Genomic DNA, 24,411 nt, shown 5'->3' with positions numbered 1-24,411 from the left:
TGTGACACATTCCAATCAGAATAACAATAATTATTTTCAATAGTAGCTCAAATTGTGTGCACCTTATAAATAAAATCAAATTTTAAAGTTTTGTAAATACAGCCTCAAGTCTATGTTAAATGCCTAGACACCACATAGCATATCTTAAGTTTTGAAATGGAATGTTTAAGATAAGTCTTACTTTGACGCAAAGATTAGTCAATTTCTATTTATTTAGAAGCCATTATCTTGTCTGTGAATAATTAATACCTACTGATTTATTACTTCACAAGTAACCCCCAAATAAAGTCATGGTTTAATGCCAAGAGTTCAGAGGACCTGGTTCAAATTGTGACTCTACCATTTCCTGGTATAGTTTTTACAAGTGAAGCTCTAACAGCCTCAATTATCTGATGATCTCTTCTATAAAGTGGGGAGAACAATTTTCTCTTTGCAGGAGGATATGAGGATTAAGTAAAATTACACACGCATACATTAAGCCTAGAATAATACCAGGCAATTGCAGGTGCTCCGTAAGTTAGTTTACTGTTCCAGACTTTGAAAGCAGGAGAAAGTAAGGCAAAGGAGCCAAAATATCAATCAGTCAATGTGATTTGTTGTTGACAACTTTGGCAACACAGTGAGAAGAATTCTATTCAAATAAAACTGGAGGAACATTTGACATCTCATCTCACCAACAACTTTTTAAACTGAAAGTTCTAGTTTAACCACAAAGTTTTCTTCTTGACACAAATTAACTTTATGTACTTCTCTTCGACAGCTCAAAATGCTTAAACCAAGAATGTCTCTACCAAGGGACTTCACTGTCCCCTACAATGTTAGATGTGCTTGTCCTACTTATTTTTCCTTTAAAGATTATAGACTTTAAGCCAAGTGACATCATTTGCCTTGATATTTTTGTTATGAAATTGTTAATTATGTTGAAAATTTGAAAATGTAGGTTTTTCTAAACCAAGAAGTATAAACAGAAGTTTAAAGCAGGTGAGTACGTTGTGGGGTGGGTGAGTGGGGACCCCCTGATCAACTTAAAAGAAACACTTTTTTTTCCTTGTGTTGTGCAGAATTCCTGAGTTTTCTACTTGTAGTAAAGCATACCATAAGGCAACAAATATACAGACACCAAACTAAGAGCATGCATTTTGAAAAAGCCATCACCTTTATCAAATATGAATAGTAAATCCTTATCTATAGTTCATAAAGGTGATTCTTAACCTGCTAATTATAAAACCCCAGGCATTTTTCAATTCCAGAAACAAAATATAAAAAAATAGAGCAATATCTATAATTTTTACGGGTATATTTACAACAAAAGCCCACTGAACCAATAATCAGATATTCACCTTGCTAAGGAAATTCTTGCTCGCTGACCTCCACTCAGTGTGATTCCACCCTCTCCAAGAACGATATTATCCTTCTCTGCAAACTTGGAAATGTCCTATTATCCAAAAAAGGAAGTTAGAGAGGAATTGTTAGTATGTTTATGAATTTGAAAGGTATACTTTCCTTCAAATGTAATCATATATTAGACTGTTTTAACCACAGCCAAAATTTAACACTTCATTCTCAATTATTTCAAATCCACTTCAATTGGTCAAAACATGGCTGAAATTTTAGAAGTAATTTTTTCTTTAACCTCTAGAATTTCATTCATGATCATGAAATAAGAATTGGAAAATATCAAAAGGTAAACCATATGTATATTTATGGGCGTGTAAACACGGGTGTATATAATCCATAGATTTGTTACACAAACTCAAGTACTACCAACATGCTAAAATGCATTACTTTCCAATTTCAACTCATTCTTCTAAAAGAAAATCTCCAGACACGAATAAACCTAACAAGAAAAACTAAAAGAACACTACTCCCATCCCCTGCAGTACCTAAGCATATTCAGTGGATGACCAAGAATAAAAGGCAATTCCTTTCCATACTTTTCTCATCCACCCACCACCACAGGCTTCTTCCCCATCCATCCTCAGCAACTCAGCCCCATGTGCTTTGCCATCTACTTTGTCTCTCCTGTCATCACCACCTTTCCACAGGGGGCATAACATTCTTACTCCCAGTTAATAACTTCTCCAAGGCAACAAACATGCTAGACATTGTAAAAGGAGATTAGAACTTATAACAAATAGTCCTTGGAGAATAATCCTGGAGAATGCTAAATAACATCCCAATGACTTAATTCACCCTTTTAAGACAGGTTACAAAACAGTACCCAATTAAATGGCAAATTAATTGTACAGACAACAGAAGTATCCATACAATATAGAAAATTCTACAAGGCTTTTTGGAAGTGATTAAGTTGGCCTGAGACGTGAAGAATGAGTTAGACAGGTAACACTCTCCCTTTAGTTCAAAAAAAGTTACTCTCCCTGTGCTCTTCTCATCCCCAAATATCTGCTCTTTTCTTTTGTTACCACTTTCTTCTTTCTCCCTCCACTAAAAAAAGCATTTCTATACTATGCCTCCTTTTCTTTAACAATCAAGAAGAATCCACCATCTCTCCTTGACCCACCACCATTATCAATATTTAAATTGTCAAAATGGTTACTTCTGTTATCCATTTGTTTCTGTTGTCTACCTTATGAGAGTTTATAGAACTTCATACACAAAACTCTAAACTTACAAAGCAGGTAAATTAACAAATATTCATTTATATTAAAAACGATTTTGCAGCTCCTGTAGGCTAGAACTGTTACCCCCAAAGAACTGTTAATGTTAGTACTCCTGACCTAGGGGAACCAAAGGTCTGAGACAAAAAGTACTGACATTTTGGAGGAGATTCAGTAGGACTCAGTGGAATTGACTATGCTGGCATTGGAGAAATATCACACACAGAGAGGTCACTGACAGCCAGTAGCCCTACAGATGAGAAGGACCTTCATAGTAATGAGATATATCAAAGAAAGTGCTTCATTTCTTTATACTGAACTAAATGATTTTTTTCAACTCATGAGCCAAGCCATATATCTAGGATTCTATCCAAAACCAAGGACTCTAGCTAAATCCCACACTCTAGGGTCTGAAATCTTCAGCCTCACTGAAGAAGCACTTCCAGGAACTTCTTGGTCTTTATGCCTTTACTCAGCTGTGCTATGAAGCACATCCTCTGTACTTGATTTAGAGCAATTAGCAAGAAAACTGACATGTGTATTTCTTTTCTCCTGTACCATATTTGCTTTCCTCCAGTCCCATTCTCTTTTAAAAAATAAATCCTTTGGAGTAAGAAAAATCAAGAATAGTTTGCATTATGTGAATATATTGAGTGCAGGCTTTTTATAAAGGAAGCAGATTTATAAAGGAAGCTATTAAAAAGCCAGCAGTTGCTGAAACTATTGGAGTTTTCAGTTCCCCAAATTTGAATTCAACACCATACTAGTTAAATCAGTTAAAAGCTTTTAAAAGCGTTTAAATTTAGAAATATCAGTAGTTATGTTGATGGTATGATTATGTCACAGTTTCACTTAGGGGATAGAATATGAATGTAGAGGATACAAAATCTTAGCCTAGTACGAGCATTAATAAAGATTTATGGAATGAAGGAAGAGAGAAAGAGGGAATGGAGAAAGGGCAGATAACCAAACATCAAGCAACAAAGAAATGGGTACATATAAGAAAAGGAAATGAAGAAATGTGTACAGAGTAGAGAAAGAAAATGGGAAAGGAATAGTATCAGAAGAAGTAGATACCTGTAGAAAAAGGCAAGAAGATATTGGCAGACTAAAAGAGACCAGAAAAGTGGAGGGGAAAACAAGAAACAATAGAAGATCATGAATTATCATTTCCACTTTCCCTCTGAATTTAAATGTCCAAAGAGCACAATGCAATTTTATTTCATTAACTTTCTTTTCTTAAGACAATAAAGAACAGACTATTTCAGCCAAACTTCTCTCATTTGTCTCCGTATGTTACAGATATTAATTTTTTTCTGCTATTTCTGTTTTCACTATGTTTACACTATGTCATTTGCAAAATTTTCATTTTCATGAAGTTAATTGATCTATCTAGAATTCCTATATTGGTTAAAAAGTACTACTTCACTGTTATTTTATTTGTTTATTTTTAATTTTTTTTAATGTTTATTTATTTTTGAGAGAGAGACAGAGTGCGAGTGGGGGAGGGGCAGAGAAAGAGGGAGACACAGAATCTGGAGCAGGCTCCAGGCTCCGAGCTGTCAGCACAGAGCCTGACACGGGGCTCAAACTCACGGACCGCGAGATCGTGACCTGAGCTGAAGTCAGACACTCAACCAATTGAGCCACCCAAGCGCCCCAGTACTATTCCACTTTTAGGTTATTCATATAATATTCTAAATTTTCTCTTAAAATGTTTATTACTCTTACAAAATTCAAAAAAATATATTCAAGGGACAATTTTTGTTTGTACAATGGTATGAGATATGAATCTTTTTTTCCTTTTAGTTGAATAACAGTCATGATTTAGTAAATAAATAATTTCCTCTGAATTCATCTATCATCTACCATATATCAAATTCTCATATTTTCTAAGATCTATTTCTGGACTTTCTGGTTCCTCTGATCCATTTTCTATTCCTATACTAGTATTTTTGGTTTTGGTCATTTAATAGAGTTAAGTATGATTTAATATCTGACAAACAATTATTATTCATAAATGTTTTGACTTTTTGTTTATAGTCTTCTATATAATAACAATATCAATAACACCAATAGTAATAATAATAATAGCTAAAGATACTGAGTGCCTATTATATGTCAGATACCATTTTAAGCACTTTACGTGTATTAGCTTTTAAAATATTCATCACAGCCCTATCCTCATTTTAAATATGAAGAAATTGAAAGTTCGAAAAGATAAACCAAGGCAGATAATGTTTTAGACCTTTCAATAAGAGCTTACAATGTTCTTCATCTATGTCCTATAAGTTTCCCATTAGATTTATCCCTAATACTTTTAAATTGGGATATAATTGAATATAGTTACAAATATATTTTTCTTGTGAGAACTTACGAGATTTGCTCTCTTAGTAATTTTCCAGTGTACGTTACAGTATTGTTAGCTATGGTCACCTTGCTCTACACTACATCCCCAGGATTTACTTATCTTAAAACCGTAAGTTTGTACCTTCTGACCCCCTTCATCCATTTCACCCTCTCACTCTCTCTTGCCTCTGTTTCTGGAAACCACCCCTCTGTTTGCTATATCTATGAGTTCAGGTTTTTAATATTCCACCACTAAGTGAGATCATATAGTATTTGTCTTTGTCTGGTGGATTTCACTTGGCATACTACCTTCTAGTTCCATTCATGTTGTCGCAAATGGAAGATTTCATTCTTTTTTTATGGTTAGGGTTATAATATCCCATTGCATATATGTGTAGGTGGGTAGATATAGACAGACAGACAAAATACTTTCTTTATGCATTCATCTGTTTATGGGCACTTATGTTGTTTCCATGTGTCGGCTATTCTAAACAATGCTGGAGTGGTCGTGGGGGTACAGATATTTTTCAAGACAGTGATTTCACTCCTTTTAGTTAAATACCCAGAAGTGCAATTGCTAGGTCATATGGTATTTCCATTCTTAATTTTTTTTGAGGACCCTCCACACTGTTTTCCATAGTGGCTGCACCAGTTTACATTCCTGCCATTATCTTTCAGTATTTATTATCTTTCAGTATTTCATTATCTTTCAGTATTTATTATTTTCTACTATTGTGAATTGAATAGCTTTCTATTTTTACTCCTTGATGACTATTGCTTGTGTGAAGAAAAGCTAGTTACTTTTGTATGCTTATCTATTGTCCAGACATCTTATTATATTCCCTTATTAATTCTAACAGACTTCTGTTTTCTGTTTGTTTGCTCTTTGCTAGAACTTCTTGGGTTTTTTTGGATAAACAGCCTTTTCACGAACACAATATTATCCCTATTTTAAGACAGACAGCATTAACTTTTCAGCACTTAAAAATAAGGTTTACTTTGGGATGTAGGGTTAAAATAAAGTTACTGTATTTATGAAGTTCCTTCTACTTCTATTTTTACTTTAAATTTGTATTACAAATGACTGCTGATTTTTATGTATACTTTTAGCATCTACTGACCTTGCTATATGGTTTTCTTCCTTGTCCATATAACAAATTATGCTGTATTTACAGATTTCTTTACATTGAAGCACTTTTGCATTCCTATCATAAACCTTTCTTTGTCATATTTTATCATTTCTTATATAATGCTGGAATCTATTTATTAATATTTCATCTGATAACATTTTACTTAAATATCTATATCATAAGTATGATTAACTGTAGTTTTATTTTTTTATATTATTTTTCAGATTTTGGTCCTAGACTATTCTGGCTTTAGAAAATGAATTGGAAAAAAGGGAACCCTTGTGCATGGTTGGTGGGAATACAAAAAGTGAAATAAGACACTAAGACAAGTACTCATGATCTCATTTATATATGGAATAAAAAAAAATGAATGAACAAAACAGAAACAGACTCAGATACAGAGAAAAAACTGATGGTTGCTGGAAGAGAGAGGGATGGGGGATGGGCAAAATAGGTGAAGGAGATTGAAAGGTAGAAACTTTAAGACACAGGGATACAATGTACAGCATAGGGAATAAAGTTAGTAATGCATAACAACTTTGTATGATGACAGATGGTAGCTACATTTATCATGGTGATCACTTCATAATACATATAAATGTTGAATCATTATGTTTTATACCTGAAAGTAATATAATATTGTATGTCAACTACACTTCAGTTAAAAAAAAAAGAGAATTAGTTGAAGAGCTTTCTATCTTTTTCTATGGTTTGGTATAGTTTAAATAATACAGGAATTATATGTTACTTAAGGGTGAGATACAGTTCAATTATAAAATCATCTAATGATAATGCCTTTTGAAGTAGCAGACACAAAGCCAGCTTTATAGTGGCAATATGTCTATTCAAGTCTTTTTTTAATGTTTATTTTTGAGAGAGAGAGAGAGAGAGAGAGAGAGCAAGAGAGAGAGCACAAGTTGGGGAGGGGCAGAGAGAGAGAGGGAGACCCAGAATCCGAAACAGGCTCCAGGCTCTGAGCTGTCAGCACAAAGCCGGATATGGGACTCGAACTCGGGAATCGTGAGGTCATGATCTGAGCCAACACTTAACCAACTGAGCCACCCAGGCACGCCTTCAAGTCTTTTTGTGCTTTGAAAGAAATTTTGATCATTTATATCTTGCTAGTAAATCACCCAGTTTCTCTAGGTTAAGAAAGGTTTTCTTAGGTTTTTAATTTTGGATAGCAGTGGTGATAACCTCTGGTAGATGTACCATACTTAAAAAAGAAGACAATGGTATTTTACATACCACTAAAATGCTGTCAAGGGATGCATTGCTAAAAGATAAAATCTTTTCTAACACTTACAATGTATTCAATTAATGATCAGTTTTGATCTTAATTTTGAAGATCTCTCCTCTTAAACTAAGACAGATTAAATATGTAATGATTTTATTGGGGGAAATACTGGTGTAAAAGGAAATAGGAAAGAAAGCGGGGAGGCTGGGAGATATGTGAGAACTTAGTCCAAGTCCAACCCCTGAGTGAAGGAGAGAAGGCCAGAAGGTTGTGTGGAAAGACCCTAGACCACCATCTGAATCTAACCAACTTTTGAAAAGCCATCTGGGAGTCTCTGAACCAAAACCAGTTACTAAGTAAGTCCCACGTCCTCTAAACACAAATCTGCTTCTGTATCCTGCCACACTCAATCATTCATGGGAAGCTGCCTGTGCAACTTGAAGTCTCAAGACAAACTCAGTGAGTGGAGGATTTCAATGTATGGCAACTGGGGCCATTTCTCAGATCCTCTTCCTGCAACAGTGATCCATAAGGCATATCTCATAACCACCGCAATACCTTACCCCCCCCAAATTGGCAAAGGATATGAAATCAGAACGACAAACAAACATGAAAATATCTCACCAGCCATCATGGAACTACAAATTAGAAAACAGAGAGACAGAGACAGAGGGCGAGAGAGAGATAGGACTTTTTACAAACTAGAATGCCAAAAATTAAAGTCTCTGTCAATAACAAGAGATTTCAAGATGTGAGTCAATGGGAACACTCATAAATGACTGGTGATGGTATAAACTGATACAGCTACTTTAAAGTACAATTTGGCAGTATCTAGTAAAATTGGAAATGTGCACATATACCCTAAAACACCACAATTCAGTTGCCAGATATCCACACCAGAGAAACTCTTGCAGATGTGCAAAGAGAAATGTTGAAAGATTTTCATCGCGGTATTAAGTAAAATCTTGAAACAATCTAAGTGTTCATCGGTATCAGAATGAGTAAATAAAATGTGATATAGGATTATAATATAACAGTTAAAAAGAATGAAACAAATTTCTACATGTAAGTAGCATGTCTAGACCTCAAAGAGGTAATAGGAGCAAAGAAAGCAAGTTGAAGAATGATGTATATAAAGTATACCATTTACATAAATTCTAAAACCACACAAACAAAACTGTTAAGTATTGTTTGTTGATAAGTACATGTATAAATGGATGTATATTCATTTAAATAAATCGGAAAAGTACATACCACATTCATCACAGTAACCACTTGAAAGTTGGGGTTTTGTAGAAAAATAATGGTGGAAAGATTTGGTAAAAAGTTATACTTAGGGGCGACTGGGTGGTTCATTCGGTTGAGGGTCTGACTTCAGGTCAGGTCATGATCTCCCAGTTCATGAGTTCGAGCCCCATATTGGGTTCTGTGCTGACAGCTCAGAGCCTGGAGCCTGCTTCAGATTCTGTGTCTCCCTCTCTCTCTGCACCTCCCTCACTCGAGCTCTGTTTCTCTCCCTCCCTCCCTCTCTCTCTCTCAAAAACAAATAAACACTAAAAAAAAAACTTTTTTTAAGTTCTATTTAGAGGGCACCTGGGTGGCTCAGTTGGTTTGGCTCTTCATTTTAGCTCAGGTAATGAAGAGCTTCATTTAGCTCTTCATTTTATCTCTCTCTCTCTCTCTGCCACCCTTCTCTCTCTCTCTAAAATAACAATAAAGTTCCACTTAGAATTTGTCCAGGCCCCTAATAATGCAATTAGAAAACAGGAATATTATCATATAATTGTTTCCTATCCAGAATGGACACTAGTGGTACAGACTACTTTTTAAAAGCATGAAAAAGAAAAGAAAAGAAAAGAAACGAGAGGAAAAGAAAAGATTTCCACACCTGAAAAGAGTTGAGGTTCTGAGCTAGTATATTTAGACTCCTTTTCTGGGATGAAGCCATTTGTGAAGAAAAATGTGTGTACATGTGGATAATTTCATAAGTTTCTTAGAGAGTGTAATTAATAGGAAATTGCTAAGTTTCAAATGAAACAAAAGAGTGGGGATAGATTGAATAGAATTGTGAATAAGCTCATTATTTTAAGATCAAATATATTAGTAATACCAACATCCTGTTCCTAAAGTGAGTACTTGCTCTGATTGCCTAGTTTATTGATCATTTGTAGATTTCTTTATTAGTGTTTGGCTTTTTCTATTTGATTAAATATAAAACACTTTGTTTTGTATACATAAACTTTATCTTTGCTGATTACTAAGGGCACTCAAATCTGGTAATATATTTGCCTTAAGAGTGTTGGTTTTCAGCCTTCACAGCACATTTTCTTTCATGTGAAAATTATAATCCAAAAAAAAAGTTATGCCACTTGGTACTATCATGAGTTTAACAAGCAGTATTGCTTAGAGAAGACCTGTGCACAGAGACAAATGCTATTTTCCCTTTATTTGCACATAGCTTGAGTTCCTTTGGAGCTATCCACAAAAATTGTTACAGGAAATCATTCAGTGACATTAAGATGCTGGGTATGATTTGACTTCTTAAATAAAAATTGATGACTAAGGGGCGCCTGGGTGGCGCAGTCGGTTAAGCGTCCGACTTCAGCCAGGTCACGATCTCGCGTTCCGTGAGTTCAAGCCCCGCATCAGGCTCTGGGCTGATCGGAGCCTGGAGCCGGTTTCCGATTCTGTGTCTCTCTCTCTGCCCCTCCCCCATTCATGCTCTGTCTCTCTCTGTCCCAAAAATAAATAAAAAACGTTGAAAAAAAAAGAAAAAAAAAGAAAACCAGGAATGCTCTTTCTAAAAAAAAAAAAAAAAAAAATTGATGACTAAGATTTTTTTAAATATTTATTTATTTTTGAGAGAGAGAGAGAGAGAGAGAGAGAGAGAGAGAGAATGAGCAGGGGAGGGGCAGAGAGAGAGGGAGACACAGAATCCAAACCAGGCTCCGACCTGTCAGCACAGAGCCCGATGAGGAGCACAAACTCATGAACTGCGAGATCATGACCTGAGCTGACAGCAGAGTTTATCTACAGATAAAATAAAATATGTGGACAATTGGTTCTCAAAGTGAAGTATGTAGACCGATTATTTCAGAATCACGTGGGGAGCTTGTTAACAATGTTGTACCTATTCTTACTCAGATGAATTAGGGAAGAGCCCAGGAATTTGTATTTTGTGGTTATTATACCTACTCAAACAGATACTTACTCTTTAGGGTAATTTCCTTTACAATGTTGGTCAGAAAGGCAAATGCCATCTTCAAAGAACTCTGTGCATGTACTGGGTCTGTTTGAGATTGTAAAGCACTTTGAAAATACTTAGATAAAGAATACTAGAGAGGGTCAAAGTAATGCTATAATAAGTGTGCAATAAAGATTAACTTATTATTAAGAAAAGCATTCTATACCCAATGTGATGGATGCGCTTCTCACACAAATGTTTACCATTTTTTTAAAATGCACCTAAACGCCACCCTAATATGGTTCAACTGAGCCAGACAAACCAGAAGTTGTTAAAGAGGAACTGCTAACATAAAGTTCATTAATTCTGACTTGAGAATACATTTATTACATCAAAGAGGGGGAGAACTTTAAGAAAAGGGTGGAGTGTTACACTTAATGGTTCCTTGCAATTTTGCAATATTTGCTGAGTACATTTGAGCTTCCTGTGACTTTGTAGATAGGAAAAATCATAAACCTTGCTTTATGGCTACCTTATCATTCTTTAGAACAACCTTGACAATATAGCTGCTTGTGGTAAGGGAGCAGGGTGTGAAGCTTGGGTTGAGGGGACATGAACTTTAGAGGGAATAACATGCCATAAAGCATGTCTTTAACAGTAAATCATCGGCCAGTTAGTGCCAGTGTTATTAATGTTTAATAATTACTAAGCACTTTTGCTTTATACACAGGGAAAATGAGCATGGAGGGAGAAGAAAAGAAGTGCTGGGGGAACAGAAAAGAAGTGAGGAGGAGAGAGGAGGGAAGGAGAGAATGTGAGAAAGTCAAGAGTTGTAGGAAGAAAGAATTAATTAACCATTTTTGCACATAGCTTTTGTAAACATGGATGTGTTATCTTGAGAGTGTTGGGTGGCTCTGTATGATATATCAACAGAGGTTAACTTCTACAGCAGGAAATATACATGAATGAATTCATAAATTAAAAATTGGAGTTCTGTTTATTAGGAAAGATAATTTTTGACCTAAGTCAAACTTGATACACATAGCTGTACATAAAAATACTGACTAAAGATTAACCCTGCTGGAAAGCATAAGAAGTGAGAACTTTTTATCAACCTGAAAAATAAAAGCTCTTCTTTCCCTGAGATTTTGCACTGGCCAGATTTATAGCAGAAAACTCAAAATCCAGTATAATTTTTATTGTGGCCAACAAAAGTACAAAAAGCTAGTTCTTTTACATAATGGATGTTACAGTCTTGTCACCAATATTTAAAAAAGTTTAAACTATTAAATTAAATTATTAAATTAAATATTAAACTATTGCTTAATATTCAGATATATGCATACATATATGTGGTTTTATGCATGAGCTTGTGAGTATATATGTAATTTTGTTCATATCTCTAGCTTCTTTAGTGTTTATTTCTGTATGTATGTAAGTCTGTATTTGTATTTGAAAATAACATAAGCATTTTTATTTTATTTTTTAACATTTATTTATTTTTGAGAAAGAGACAGAGTGCGAGCTGGGGAGGGCCAGAGAGAGAGGGAGACACAGAATCTGAAGCAGCTCCAGGCTCTGAACTGTTGGCCCGGAGCCCAACGTGGGGCTTGATCTCACGGTGAACTCACAAACTGTGAGATCATGACCTGAGCCGAGCTTAACCAACTGAGCCATCCAGGAGCCCTACATAAGCATTTTTATTTATTTATTTATTTATTTTTTTAATGTTTATTTATTTTTGAGAGAGACAGAGACAGAGCATGAGTTGGGGAGGGCAGAGGTAGAAGGAGACACAGAATCCAAAGCAGGCTCCAGGCTCCAAGCTGTCAGCACAGAGCGTGATGTGGGGCTCAAACTCACAAACCATGAGATCATGACCTGAGCTGAAGTCAGATGTTTAACTGACTGAGCCACCCAGGCGCCCCTACATAAGCATTATTAAAGGAAGACCTACAAAATGCAATGATTTAAGGTACCCCTGGGTAAGTGCAGTTAGGAAGTACAGTTAGAAAAGATACTTGATTAAATAAAATTTTGGAAAAAAAAAAAAAGATACTTGAAACAAACAAAAGAATATTGTTTCTTTTATTCTGGCTCTACATTAGACTCATTTAACTCCAGATTTCAGATTCTCTGAAATGACATTTAAAAATCTACTTTTGAAAAGCTCCCTAGGTGATTTTGATTCAGTTGATCTAAGAATTGGCATTAGGAAGCTGTTAATTCCTTTACTATCTCTTCTAGGTCTACCCACCCAAGATTCTGGGACACATCCAATGCCTGACAAGGCACCCCTTTCCTAGTACCTTGCCAGCTCATTAGTATCCCATAGTTGATCCTGCTCTGGACTTCCTAACTAGTCTCCCAGCTCCCAAGTAAGTAAATCTCCTGATTTGTAATTCAGTTCCTTAGGAGACAAGCTTCAATACTTTCTTACCTGTTTTCTCTGAAGTAATACCACCATGACCCTTATTTTCTCAAGAGTTGACTGGAAGACCAGCTGCTCAACTTGCTCTGAGCAGGTTTCCTCTCCTATGTGGACTTGCCCAGCTACTTGGACTTCCATATTTTATTTTTAAATTTTTTAAAAATATGTCACTTATTATCAATTGTACCTTTAAAAAAATTTTAACTTTATTTATTTATTTTGATAGAGAGCAAGAGTGAGAGCAGGACATAGGTAGAGAGAGAGGGAGAGAGAGAATCCCAAGCAGGCTCTGCACTGCCAGTGTAAAGATCGATGTGGGGCTCGAATTCACAAACCGTGACATTATGACCTGAGCCAAAGTCAGACGCTTAACCAAATGAGCCACACAGGTGCCCTGGACTGCCATATCTTAAATTAGAGGTTATGAGGCATGGACATGAACATGAGATTCTGCCTCAAGGGTAAAGGAAAAGGAGAAGATATTTTGGGAGAAGATCGGGGAAGAAATTTCCTGATTTATTTAAATTTCAAGTGTGTTAGTATAGGTGGTTTTCTCAAGATATGCTTATTTAGGACCATGGTAGCTTCACATATCATTTCCATGAAAACAAATAGCCTCGCTAAAAATAGTTTTCACAACTATGTCATGGAATTCTCAATGCCATTAGGTCACAAGTCTTTGTTATCATAACATTCTCCTGTACAAATGGCAGACTTACAATCTTAATGGTTTAATAATACTGTTACCATCATAGTGAGATTAACTAGCCTGAAGTTCTAACTTAAAGTCAGCAATGTTCAATGGATAAGTCATTAGGTTCTAAGATAGACTTTCTCATCTAATAAGCAATAACCCTAATTGAGCACATTAAAAAAAAAAAAAAAAAAAAAGAGGAATCAGAAGACTTGGATTCTCTTGCTGGTCCCATCAATTATGGATCTTCAACAAGTCTCTTAAAATTTTACTTCCTTTTGTTTAAAATTTGAATAACAATATTTGATAAACTTCTAACCACAACATCTCCATTATCCTCCTTCAGTTTGCATATTATATTAGAAGAATCTTCCTGGGGGCACTTGGGTGGCTCAATCAGTTAAGTGTCCAACTCTTAGTTTTGGAGCAGGTCATGATCTCATGGTTTTGTGGGTTTGAGCCCTGCGTCAGGCTCCGTGCTGACAGTGTGCAGCCTGCTTGGGATTCTCTCACCCTCTCTCTGCCCCTCCCCACTCACACTGTCTCTGTCTCTTTCAAAATAAATAAATAAATTAAAAAAAAAAAATAATCTTCCTAAAACATTGTTTTTATTATGGCATTTCCCCCAGTAAAGAAAAGCAACTGTAGAGGATTCTGTAGACCCGTTTGCTCTCCTCCCAGGGACATTCCTGTGCTCCCACTAATTACCATGTTTCTCCGACTCCTCTACAGCTAGAATGCTGTATGAGAATTGGATTTCACCAATTGGATTTACTTATACGAAATACAAAAATTAAATGGATGCCTTTGTCTTTCTGCCTCTTTTGGCTTTTTTTTTAATTGCTGGCAAACGGAAGAACAGAAACTATGATCTGACTGTACTCTCCCAGTTCAGCTATCACTATATACCCTTCTCTTTCCAGACCCAGTCTTGCTGTCTTGTCTAGAGCTCTTGCAAAAATGTAATGCTGTCTCCTGGCTCCAGGCCCATTTCATTATGCATTCCAACCACATAGAGCTGACTATAGCTCCTCGAATATACAGTGTTCCCTCTGGGCTCCAGGCCATGTACATTATGTTCTCTTCCTGGAATGTTTTCCCTGTCCTTCTTTACTGAAATGCTCCTACTCATCCATCATCTCTCATGTGAGACATCACTTCCTCCAGGGAAGCCTCACCTGCACTTCTAAGATCAGTTTCAATGCTTCTTCTCTGTACTCATTTAAGGACCCTATATTAATCATTATCATAGAACTGATCAAACTGCTCTTGTTTTTACTTGGTTATCTCCACTAGAATAAAAGCCCCTTGAGGACAGGGACTGTGTCTTGTTTACTAATAATTCCCAGAGTTTGGGGGTGCCTGGGTGCCTCAGTTGGTTAAGCCACCAACTCTTGATTTTGGCTCAAGTCATGATCTCATGCTCAGGAGATGGAGTCCCATGTCAGGCTCTGTGATGAGCATCGAGCCTGCTTGGGATTCTCTCTCTCTCTCTCTCTCTCTCTCTCTCTCTCTCTGCCCCACCCCTACTTGCACTTTCTCTCTCTCTCAAAATATAAATAAACTTTAAAAAATAATTTCCAGAGTTTGGCGTACTTACAAATATTTACTAAATGAGTGAATGTATATACACATGTTTCTTTTCCCTCAAATGCCTGTAAGTCAAAACTAATGGCAGACAGGGACCCTTGCTACACTTGCAGACAGCATCCCGAGTGCCTAATGTACTACTGTGTCCACAGTAGGAACTCAAATATTTGTTTAAATCAACTTTTTAATTTATTTAATTTAAATCAAGACTAACTAAACCTCTGAATAAAAATTATTATAGACTTGGCTCTGAAAGACATTGATGGTAATACAATTGCTATTTCTAGGGTCCGTTTTGTCAAGAGAACACTTATACTCAGCATTTTTAGAAAAACTAAATTTACCTTCCTGCAAAGACCTTTATGAACATTACAGGGTTCTAAGGTTCTATTAAAACATAAGTGTAAAATCTTCCCTTGATCTTGACTTATTAGCCCTTGCTACAAAAAGGGAAATTCCAAGAGTACAGAGCTCAGAATTCCAGTTCTTCAAGAGGGATGAAACCTTAGACATATATATATAATGATATAGCATGGCTTTGACCTTTGGAAAGCTCAGTGATTTTTTTAAATATGAAAACATAGCTTAAATATCTTAATTTCATATATATTCATGAGATAGCCTGGTCCCAGACAATTAAAATTACATGTTTATTAATACTGTTCTATTGACTTGCCCAAATCTTACTAAGACAAGCAGTCTTAGGGCTATTTTGGTTTTAGAGATGTCAAGCTAATAATTAATTCCAAAATTGTAATTTTAATACCTAAAAAATAGTTCATGCTTTTAGAATTCAGCACAATTTTGCTTCGACTGCAAACTCTAAGCAAAGTTGTCACTAGATGATTAAAGTGAGAATTTGATGGACCAATGTGTGCAAACATTTAGCATAGCAGTACTGACATGTGCTCTCTCAACAGATGTTAGCTAGTGCATTTATATTTATTTATTTATTAATGTTTATTCATTTTTGAGAGAGAGAGAGAGACAGAGCACGAACAGGGGAGGGGCAGAGAGAGAGAGGGAGACACAGAATCCCAAGCAGGTTCCAGGCTCCAAGCTGTCAACACAGAGCCTGACGTGGGGCTCAAACCCACGAACTGTGAGATCATGACCTGAGTCGGATGCTGAACTGACTGAGCCACCCAGGCACCCCTAGTGTGTGTTTAAGTTCCAGGGCTCAAATGAAGTGAAATAACAGTTCAGTTCAGGAGACGCTATGACATTTCTGTTTGGTTCTGGTTCAATAGTTTTATAAAATAAATGTACTTGCTTCATATTACAGTAAATAAATGGCAGTGCTTTCAGACTTAATTACTTATTAGGAGAAAATTGCAGGTGGTTCAAGGTACAGTCACTAAGTGTGGTTTATTCTGGTTTAGGGGACATAGTTCAATGTGCTTCAAATATCTGTTTTACATCTCCACTAAGTCTTGGCTGCTACTGAATGCAATTGTTAATTCCTATAGCTCCTTTTTATGTACAGATCTCCCAACTGAATATTCCTGAATTCTCCTGTAGTGGTGGAATGACCATCCCAAGGTTAAACTTCTATTCATATAAGTTAGTTTTGGCCAGATCTGGAGATCCAGAGGTAAAATTCAAATTTAATTAGACTTATGGTATCTGTATGATGGAATTTATATTCCAGACCAGTCACTAACTCATTTCTTTGCTTACTTCCCTCCCAAGTTTTTCATACTTCTTGCCAATTTCCCTCCCAAGTTATTTTTTTCTTTTAGTAACTTCTTGCCAAATTTTCTCCCAATTTATTTTTTTCCAGTGACTTAAAGATGAAAACTGCCAAGCAGCAGTGGTAGAGAAAACACAAACAGACTTTAATTCTGCAACCTACATAGTAAATATTTTTTTTACAATGCATATGTAATGGCTGCCAAGACAAATACTTAATGAAGACCATTTTGTGGTTGCAAAAGGATCTCAACAACTTTGTGGAAACCGATTACATATCCTAAGTCCCTGACCTCTTCTCATATCCCACGCCCCACCTCCCACCACGCACTATCATAAAAGCCAAACCCAGGTACTTTTACAAGAGAGTGAGTCACTGAATAAAATCAGTCCAACTACCCATTTACCCAAACACCAGCCTGCCTAGAATTCTCTTGCTGTCTGCTATGGGGTTCTGTGGTAGGATAAGGTTTTGGTGAAGTGTATAAAAAAAAAGCAGTATCCTGGAAAAAAAAAAAAAAAGACAAGAGAACAGTGAAGTCTGACCTCTTTTAGTAACGAAACAGAGTTACAATCTCCTTAAGGGATAAGTAAATTAATGAGGGCCCAATTACACTGATTCCTCTTTTTAAGCTAGCAGAATCTCCAGTGCTGGTTACAAAAGTGTACAAATATTTAGAACTCTAAAGGTAGTCTGGCAACATGGAAAAAAAAATGGGAGGATAAGTTAATGGGCACCAAAATATAAAATGGTATTTAAAAATAACTATAGGGGCGGCTGGGTGGCTCAGTTGGTTAAGCATCCGACTTCGGCTGGGGTCGTGATCTCAGGGTTCCTAAGTTCAAGCCCCATGTAGGGCTCTGTGCTGACAGCTCAGAGCCTGGAGCTTGCTTTGGATTCTAAGTCTCCTTCTTTCTCTGCCTTTCCCCCTCTCGCACTCTGTCTCTCTCTCTCTCTCTCAAAAATAAATAAACATTAAAAAAATAATAAAAATTAAAAATTAAAAATAACTATAAATTTGCCTAGGAATCCACTATATTATAATCTGGCTCCAGAGTAGAAACTGTAAACCCATACATGGAGATGTTCCCAAAGCAGAACTGATCGTGACTGCACCTGACTTGTTCACTCGTGTCTGCATATTACCAGTTATTCTATCAGCCCAGAGCTGTCTCCGTGCCCTTCCCTGCGATAAAGTCTTTAAGCTATCCCTCAGAGTGAATAGTTTTCAACAAACTGAAATCAGAAAACTATGTGAAATATGTTGTGCGTACTTTTTCCTATCCACACAGATTTACACCTAGCAGCCTACTCCTATGACCATAAGCATCACCACATACGCAAGTGCTTTGTAGATACTAGAGCTGAACAAAAACACAAAAATGAGGAAGAAAATATTCCGTTCTCATCTCCAGTTTCCAAGTCTAGCTGGAGCACATTAAGAAACAGATCAACGCTGGCAGTCAAAACGAAAACATATTGAATCATGAATGTTTGTATTTGGTGATGGGGCCACATAGAGAATACATCAAGGGTTTCTTTTGCTGGCACCAGCTGCTTAACCCTCAGGGATTCTGTAGGTATTTCATGTTCTTATGCTCCAAATTCCTCCACACTTAAAAAATAAAAACTTCATTTTGGCAGACTCTCACTGGCCTTTTTTTAAAAAAGGTGAGGAATACTTGTTTAACAATGACAACAAAAGTACAAAAGTTGGAAACTCTTTAGTACTGAAAATAGAGGAAACTTTTGATTCTGAGTAAGACCATCTAGAACTTCCAATTACTTTTTTTTGTTACTCCAGCAATAGTATGCTGGTGTCATGATTCCAGCCCTGAGACTGTGAGGCTCAGGGGAGAACACGTTCCGAGGAAAATTCTTGTAACTGGCATGCCTACTCCAAAGTATTTCTGAAATAGTCACCTAATAAGAATTTACCATTCTGCCTATCGAAGTCCTAGGTGGAGTACACGAACATAAACTTTTTAGAATCACTGCTCTCAAGCAATTCATCATGTAGTTGCACGTAGTTGGATAGATAACAGCATACAGGGACTACTCAGCAATGAGAAGAGTACCCACTACCACACTAATATGCTCATTGTACCTGCTACATTTTCCAGTTTCAAGAACAAAGAATTTAGGATGCTGGATATTTTTGCCTATAATAAGATGACTAGGAAGCACTAGTTGCAAAAGTCAGCAGGACAGGAAAGGACAGGGAGTCAGGATTCAGAGATTACTAGAAATGAAAAGCTAAGTGTTTTGACAATTTAAAACAAAAAGGAAGGAGCGCCTCAGTGGCTCAGTCAGTTGCCTGTCCAACTCTTGACCTCAGCTCAGGTCATGATCTCACGGTTGCGGGGTTCGAGCCCACATGGGGTTCCATGTTGACAGTGCACAGTCTGCTTGGGATTCTCTTTGTCTTCCTCTCTCTCTCTCTCTCTCAAAAATAAATAAATAAACTTTAAAAATAATAAAAAAATAAATAAAACAAAGAGGAAGAAGAGTGAATTGTACATTAAGAAAGCAAAATGCTCATCATCATCATCATCAACAATTACTTATTCAAGCCCACTTAGTGGTGTCCTCCACTAGAAATATTGTTAGTAAGACTTGCGATCTTTCTGCCTTGTTCAGATGTCTCAGTTCTATGTAATTTCACCTCTGCATCCTTCCTTCCTAAACACATAGGATTCCTATGTGTCCCCCTTCCCAATTCCTGTTGTGCAGGGGAATCCTTAATCCTAAGCCAATTTCTCTCTTCTTCTCATTTCCTCAGGGTTTTTCCCTCAGTCTTCCCTGAAAGCCCATTTTTCCCTGATGACCTTCCTGTGGATGGAAATAGTACATAAATATGGTATTCCCGATCTCCTCACAATTCTTCTGCTTAACTTCTGTTTCTTCTTGTCTATAATAACCATTATCGGAATTACTGAAACAGCTTCCTATTAGTCTCCCTTCTTCTAGTCAGAATAGCAACTGCTGCTGCTACTACTACTACAGTTACTACCACCACTAGTTATTTTACTAAGTATTCTCTATGCATCAGAAAAATCTACAAAACTACAAAATAGGTAATATTATCTCCATGTTAAAGAGGACAAAACTGAGTGTATAATAGGATTAAGTACCTTTCTTTAGTAATCCAACTCTGTCAGATTTCAAAATATATATTCTTTCTGCTACCCCACAAAGTTTCAAAATGCATCCACCTTAATTCTGTTTCTCATAGTACAGCCAAAGTGATATATAAAATGCAAAACTGACTACATCCTTCCCTTGATTAAAGCTCTTCAAGACCAAATTCCTGACACTGGTTATAAGGTCCCAAGGACATGGTCCTCCAGCGCCATTCCTCCCCGCTCAGTGTCCCCCCAGTCACACTCTGGCTCTATCAAGATGCTTGTGGTTCTTTGCACTAACCAATTGGTTTCATATCCTGTGTTCCTGCTCAGTTTCTTTTGTCTGGAATGCCTTTCCCACTTTTACTCATCCATCTTTCTTTGTAGAGAAAGTTTCTACCAAATGCTGAGGCAAGCTAAAAGCCCTCAACTGGGCTTCCGTACTGCCTTAAGAATACCTTTATTACAAGACTTGCTATAGTAAAGTGAAAGCATCTCTTTATGTATGCTTCCCCCCAACTAGCCCATTAGTTATTTGCAGGAAGGGATAATAAAGGTTTTATTTTGTACCCACTCAGACCCCACCACAGTGAACATTGTCTGGTACAGAGTCATCACGTAAGTAATGCGTTGGGGTATGAAAGGCATTTAGAAACTGGATTCGCCTCCCAATCCCATTGCCACTTCTGGAGTATGGAACCAATGTGACCTGGACTCCAGACTGTCCAATGCCATCTGTTTTCTTCCATAGAAATACCAACTTTTGTTGATTGGGTCATGAAGAAAAACTACCATATTTACAGATAACCACTTCTTAAATTTTTTCTTATAAACACTTTGTCACCATCAAAATTCACATTGATGACTTTTTATGGCCAAAACATTTCCCCGTCTTAATTAAACCAAGTTCCATCTTGTTTCCATAGTAGTCACTTACTCACAAGAACTCTCAGACACATTTATTTTATATCATACTCTGTGGCAGTATTCTCCATCTCAAAAGGAAGTAGAAATGATCTAATATTTACTGAAGGGGTAATTTACAGCAGATGCCTTGTTATATACTTTATATTTATCCCATTTAATTTTCTCAATAATCCAGTGACCATTTATTCATCAATCCCCCACTTCTTCACACCAGCCTAACCTTCTCTCTACTTTATTGGCAGTTCTAACGTTCTTAATCAAAAACAAATTCCTCCAAGGCTGTAAGTTTCACTCTTGTCACCGTTAGAATTCCATAGTGAATCATTCCACTGGAGGACATTAGCCTTGAAAGAAACCTCCTCTGGAGGTTATTCCTCACTTCTGACAGACCCAGATCGATTTCAAGGCTCCCTCTTTTCACTCCCACAGAAATAGCTCTTTCATTTTCCATTAGAGCATCAATTCATTCTTTACCGATACATTTCTTTCCCCTACTGGTCCATGAATCTCTGAAATATAAGGATCTTGTTCTATTCATATTTTTATAAAATATAGCAAGTCTCAAATGTTTTCAAAATAAAGACTTAATTAACTTCTTCTAGTTTAAAATTTTACTTGGGTACAAAAGGCCATATATTGTATGATTGCATTTATGTGAAATATCCAGAACAGGAAAATTTTAGAGACAGAAGGTAAATCAGTGGTTGTTTAGAGCTGGGTGTGGGGAATGGATAGCTTTGAAGACATGGACACTGATTGCTAATGACATTTCTTTTAGAGGAATTGAAGATGTGGCGATGGGTATGCAACTCTATGAATATACTAAAAAACGCTGCCTTCTACACTTTAAAATTAATTTTGAGGTTGGTCATAGAATCAGAAAAAGAAAACGTTGTCCTTACTCTTATCCTCTTTCTTTCATTATTTTCAACAACTTTATTGAGATATAATTCAGATACCATACTTCACTAAAGCTCAGATCACTATAACATGAACTCTTTAGAAAATGGACTGTATTTTCCCATACCCAGCACAGTATTCATGAGTTAGCAAATGCTCATTTCATGAATGAGGGATCCACAGCTTTGAATTTATTATTATTAATATAGCTATGGTAAATTTGGGTAAAATATACTTTCACCTTCGTAGAATCAAGGTGAAAATCACCATTTATAAAATTATCTTTTATTTTCCATGCCCAGCATGGACCCCAACATGGGGCCTGACCTCACAACCCTGAGATCAAGATCTGAGTGCCTCTATAAAATTATTTCTATGAGAAAAGGCATATTCAAAGCAAAAAATAAAGCCTACCAGAAACCTTCCAACACCTTGCAACTAATAAATAAAGCCTATGATTTATCTTGCAAGACACTACCACTCCTACAACCCAGTCCCCACCTAGACAAGTATCTGTGGTCTCTAAGAACACTCAAATATTTTTTTCATAACAAATCTACGGAGAGTTTCAACATCCCGTTTGTGAAATACTATTCTTGGAAGAAGGGCTTTTGAGGAACGAAGAGTATCCTCTTCAAAACAAATTCAATACTTTTCCACAATAGTTTTTATTTTTATTATGCTTTCATGTATAGAAAATAAGAGAATGGAGCTCTAAAAAACTACTCTGGAATGAGTCAGTATATACATGGAGAGCCATTTGTACAAGCATGCATCCTTCTTTTGTAACAATTGCAGTTTCTATCTAACCAACATTAGCCTTTTTCTTTTCTCTGTACTTTAAGTTTCATTTTATTCTTACTGAAATTTTTTTTTCATAAAAGGTGACTTAAAGGAATCCACTAGTGTCAAATGCCATCTATCAAAGATAATGATTTTGAATCAAGATTTCTATTCAGGCAATACTACTGATAAACCTCATAATGATGTATTCTCTGCCTTAATATTTATATCGGTAATTATTGAACCCTCCACCATATAATTTATGCATTGAATAGCACAAGATGCACACACTGGCCACTTGGAATGCTTCACATATTTTCAGGCAATTAACCCATTCCCCAATATTATAAAATGAGTCAACAGCATTATCTTCATTTTGTCTCTGTTTCAGAGAATTACAGTCACTATAGGTCATATGGCTACATGTTGAAGGCCAAAGGATAAAATGTAATCACAATTTTATCTCTGATTCTCTACTGGCAGGTTAATGCTCATTCCATTAGGGTGTGGTAGTTATTAAAATTATTATTTATTATTAATAAAATCCTCTCATGTAATTGTGAAGTATATTTTTAAAAATGCATGCCATATAAATGCCCATTGAGGACATTTGTCTCACTAATGAGTCAATAAAATTCTCTCCATTTCATAAAGAATTTTTATTATTATTATTATTTTTCCCAAATCAGCCCATAATTTAAAAAATAAAATTGTACTTTCTCTATGATTTTGCAAGTTTCTTAAAGCAGGGGTCATATATTTTATTAACTGATTTAACTCAGAGTAGTTTGTCCACAGTGGAAACTTGATTAATATATGTAGACAGACTGATTGAATAGAGGACTAATTATATCATTTAGGTAGACTAAAAGTGTCATATTCATAAATCAGAAATATGTCAAATAATTACTTACCTCTTCTAGTTGGCATGCTTTGATGACACTCTTATATCTATACTCATCATAGGAAACACCAAAGATGATGTTTTCTTTAATGGTGCCAGGCATGATCCAGGAAAACTGAGAGCAGAATGAAATTCTTCCACTGTGCTTAATTTTACCCTCTGAAGGCTCCAGTTCTCCCATAATCATCATTAGAAGTGAAGTCTGGAAATAAAACCATTGTTATTAGTAAAATCATTTATCAAATCACTCTCAGAATATACTTGCCTCCAACTGTCATCCTAAGCAAAGGTATCTATTCTGATTTTAAAGGATTCTACATTAATTCATTTGATTCAAAATTTATTAAGCACTTCCTGTTCTGGATTTGCTGCTATGCACACAAGATACAAAGGGGAATAAAAGAAACAATGACAATAGAGTGTGCTAAGTGCTTTGGTAGAGGTTCACAGAGATAGAGCACCTAATCAGATTGTTGGGGTGGGTTTAGAGGAGGTCAGGGAAAGATTATCACCAGCTAACCTTTGTTGAGTACTCAGTCTATGCTGGGTGCTGTCCTATGTGATTTAACTGTATTCATTCACTTAATCCTCACAAAAACCCAACAAGGTAGATTCAATATTATCTTCATCTAACAAAGAAGAGATCAGTTAAAAAGAGATATAGTCAGATAATATTGTTCTCATGAGCCCTTATTAGAGAAACTAGTATAAAATCATACAAGGGATGACTGAAGAAGCTTCACCAAAAGGACTATCAATGAGCAAAGACTTTACATGAAAAAAGACTGTGAAATAAAATTTAAACTAACGTGGAAATTAGAGTTGAGAAAGAGAATTAAAGTATGT

The 24,411-nt window shown here is 36.1% G+C and overlaps 1 protein-coding gene across 1 annotated transcript in view; it reads right to left on the bottom strand.

Annotated features, from left to right (window-relative positions):
• Positions 1-24,411, bottom strand: part of CFTR (CF transmembrane conductance regulator) — a 182,340-nt gene that overhangs the window by 85,738 nt on the left and 72,191 nt on the right. Inside the window, exons 11-12 of the mRNA XM_042922907.1 lie at positions 23,576-23,767; positions 1,341-1,435 (exon numbers count right to left, since the gene is read on the bottom strand). Of these exons, the coding sequence (XP_042778841.1) occupies positions 1,341-1,435; positions 23,576-23,767 (287 nt within the window). The remainder of the gene's footprint in view (positions 1-1,340; positions 1,436-23,575; positions 23,768-24,411) is intronic.

The sequence above is a fragment of the Panthera leo genome, chromosome A2 (assembly GCF_018350215.1).
Source record: "Panthera leo isolate Ple1 chromosome A2, P.leo_Ple1_pat1.1, whole genome shotgun sequence".
NCBI lineage: Eukaryota > Metazoa > Chordata > Mammalia > Carnivora > Felidae > Panthera > Panthera leo.
Note: the sequence above shows the minus strand (reverse complement) of the source record. Positions and strands in the feature narration are given on the sequence as shown.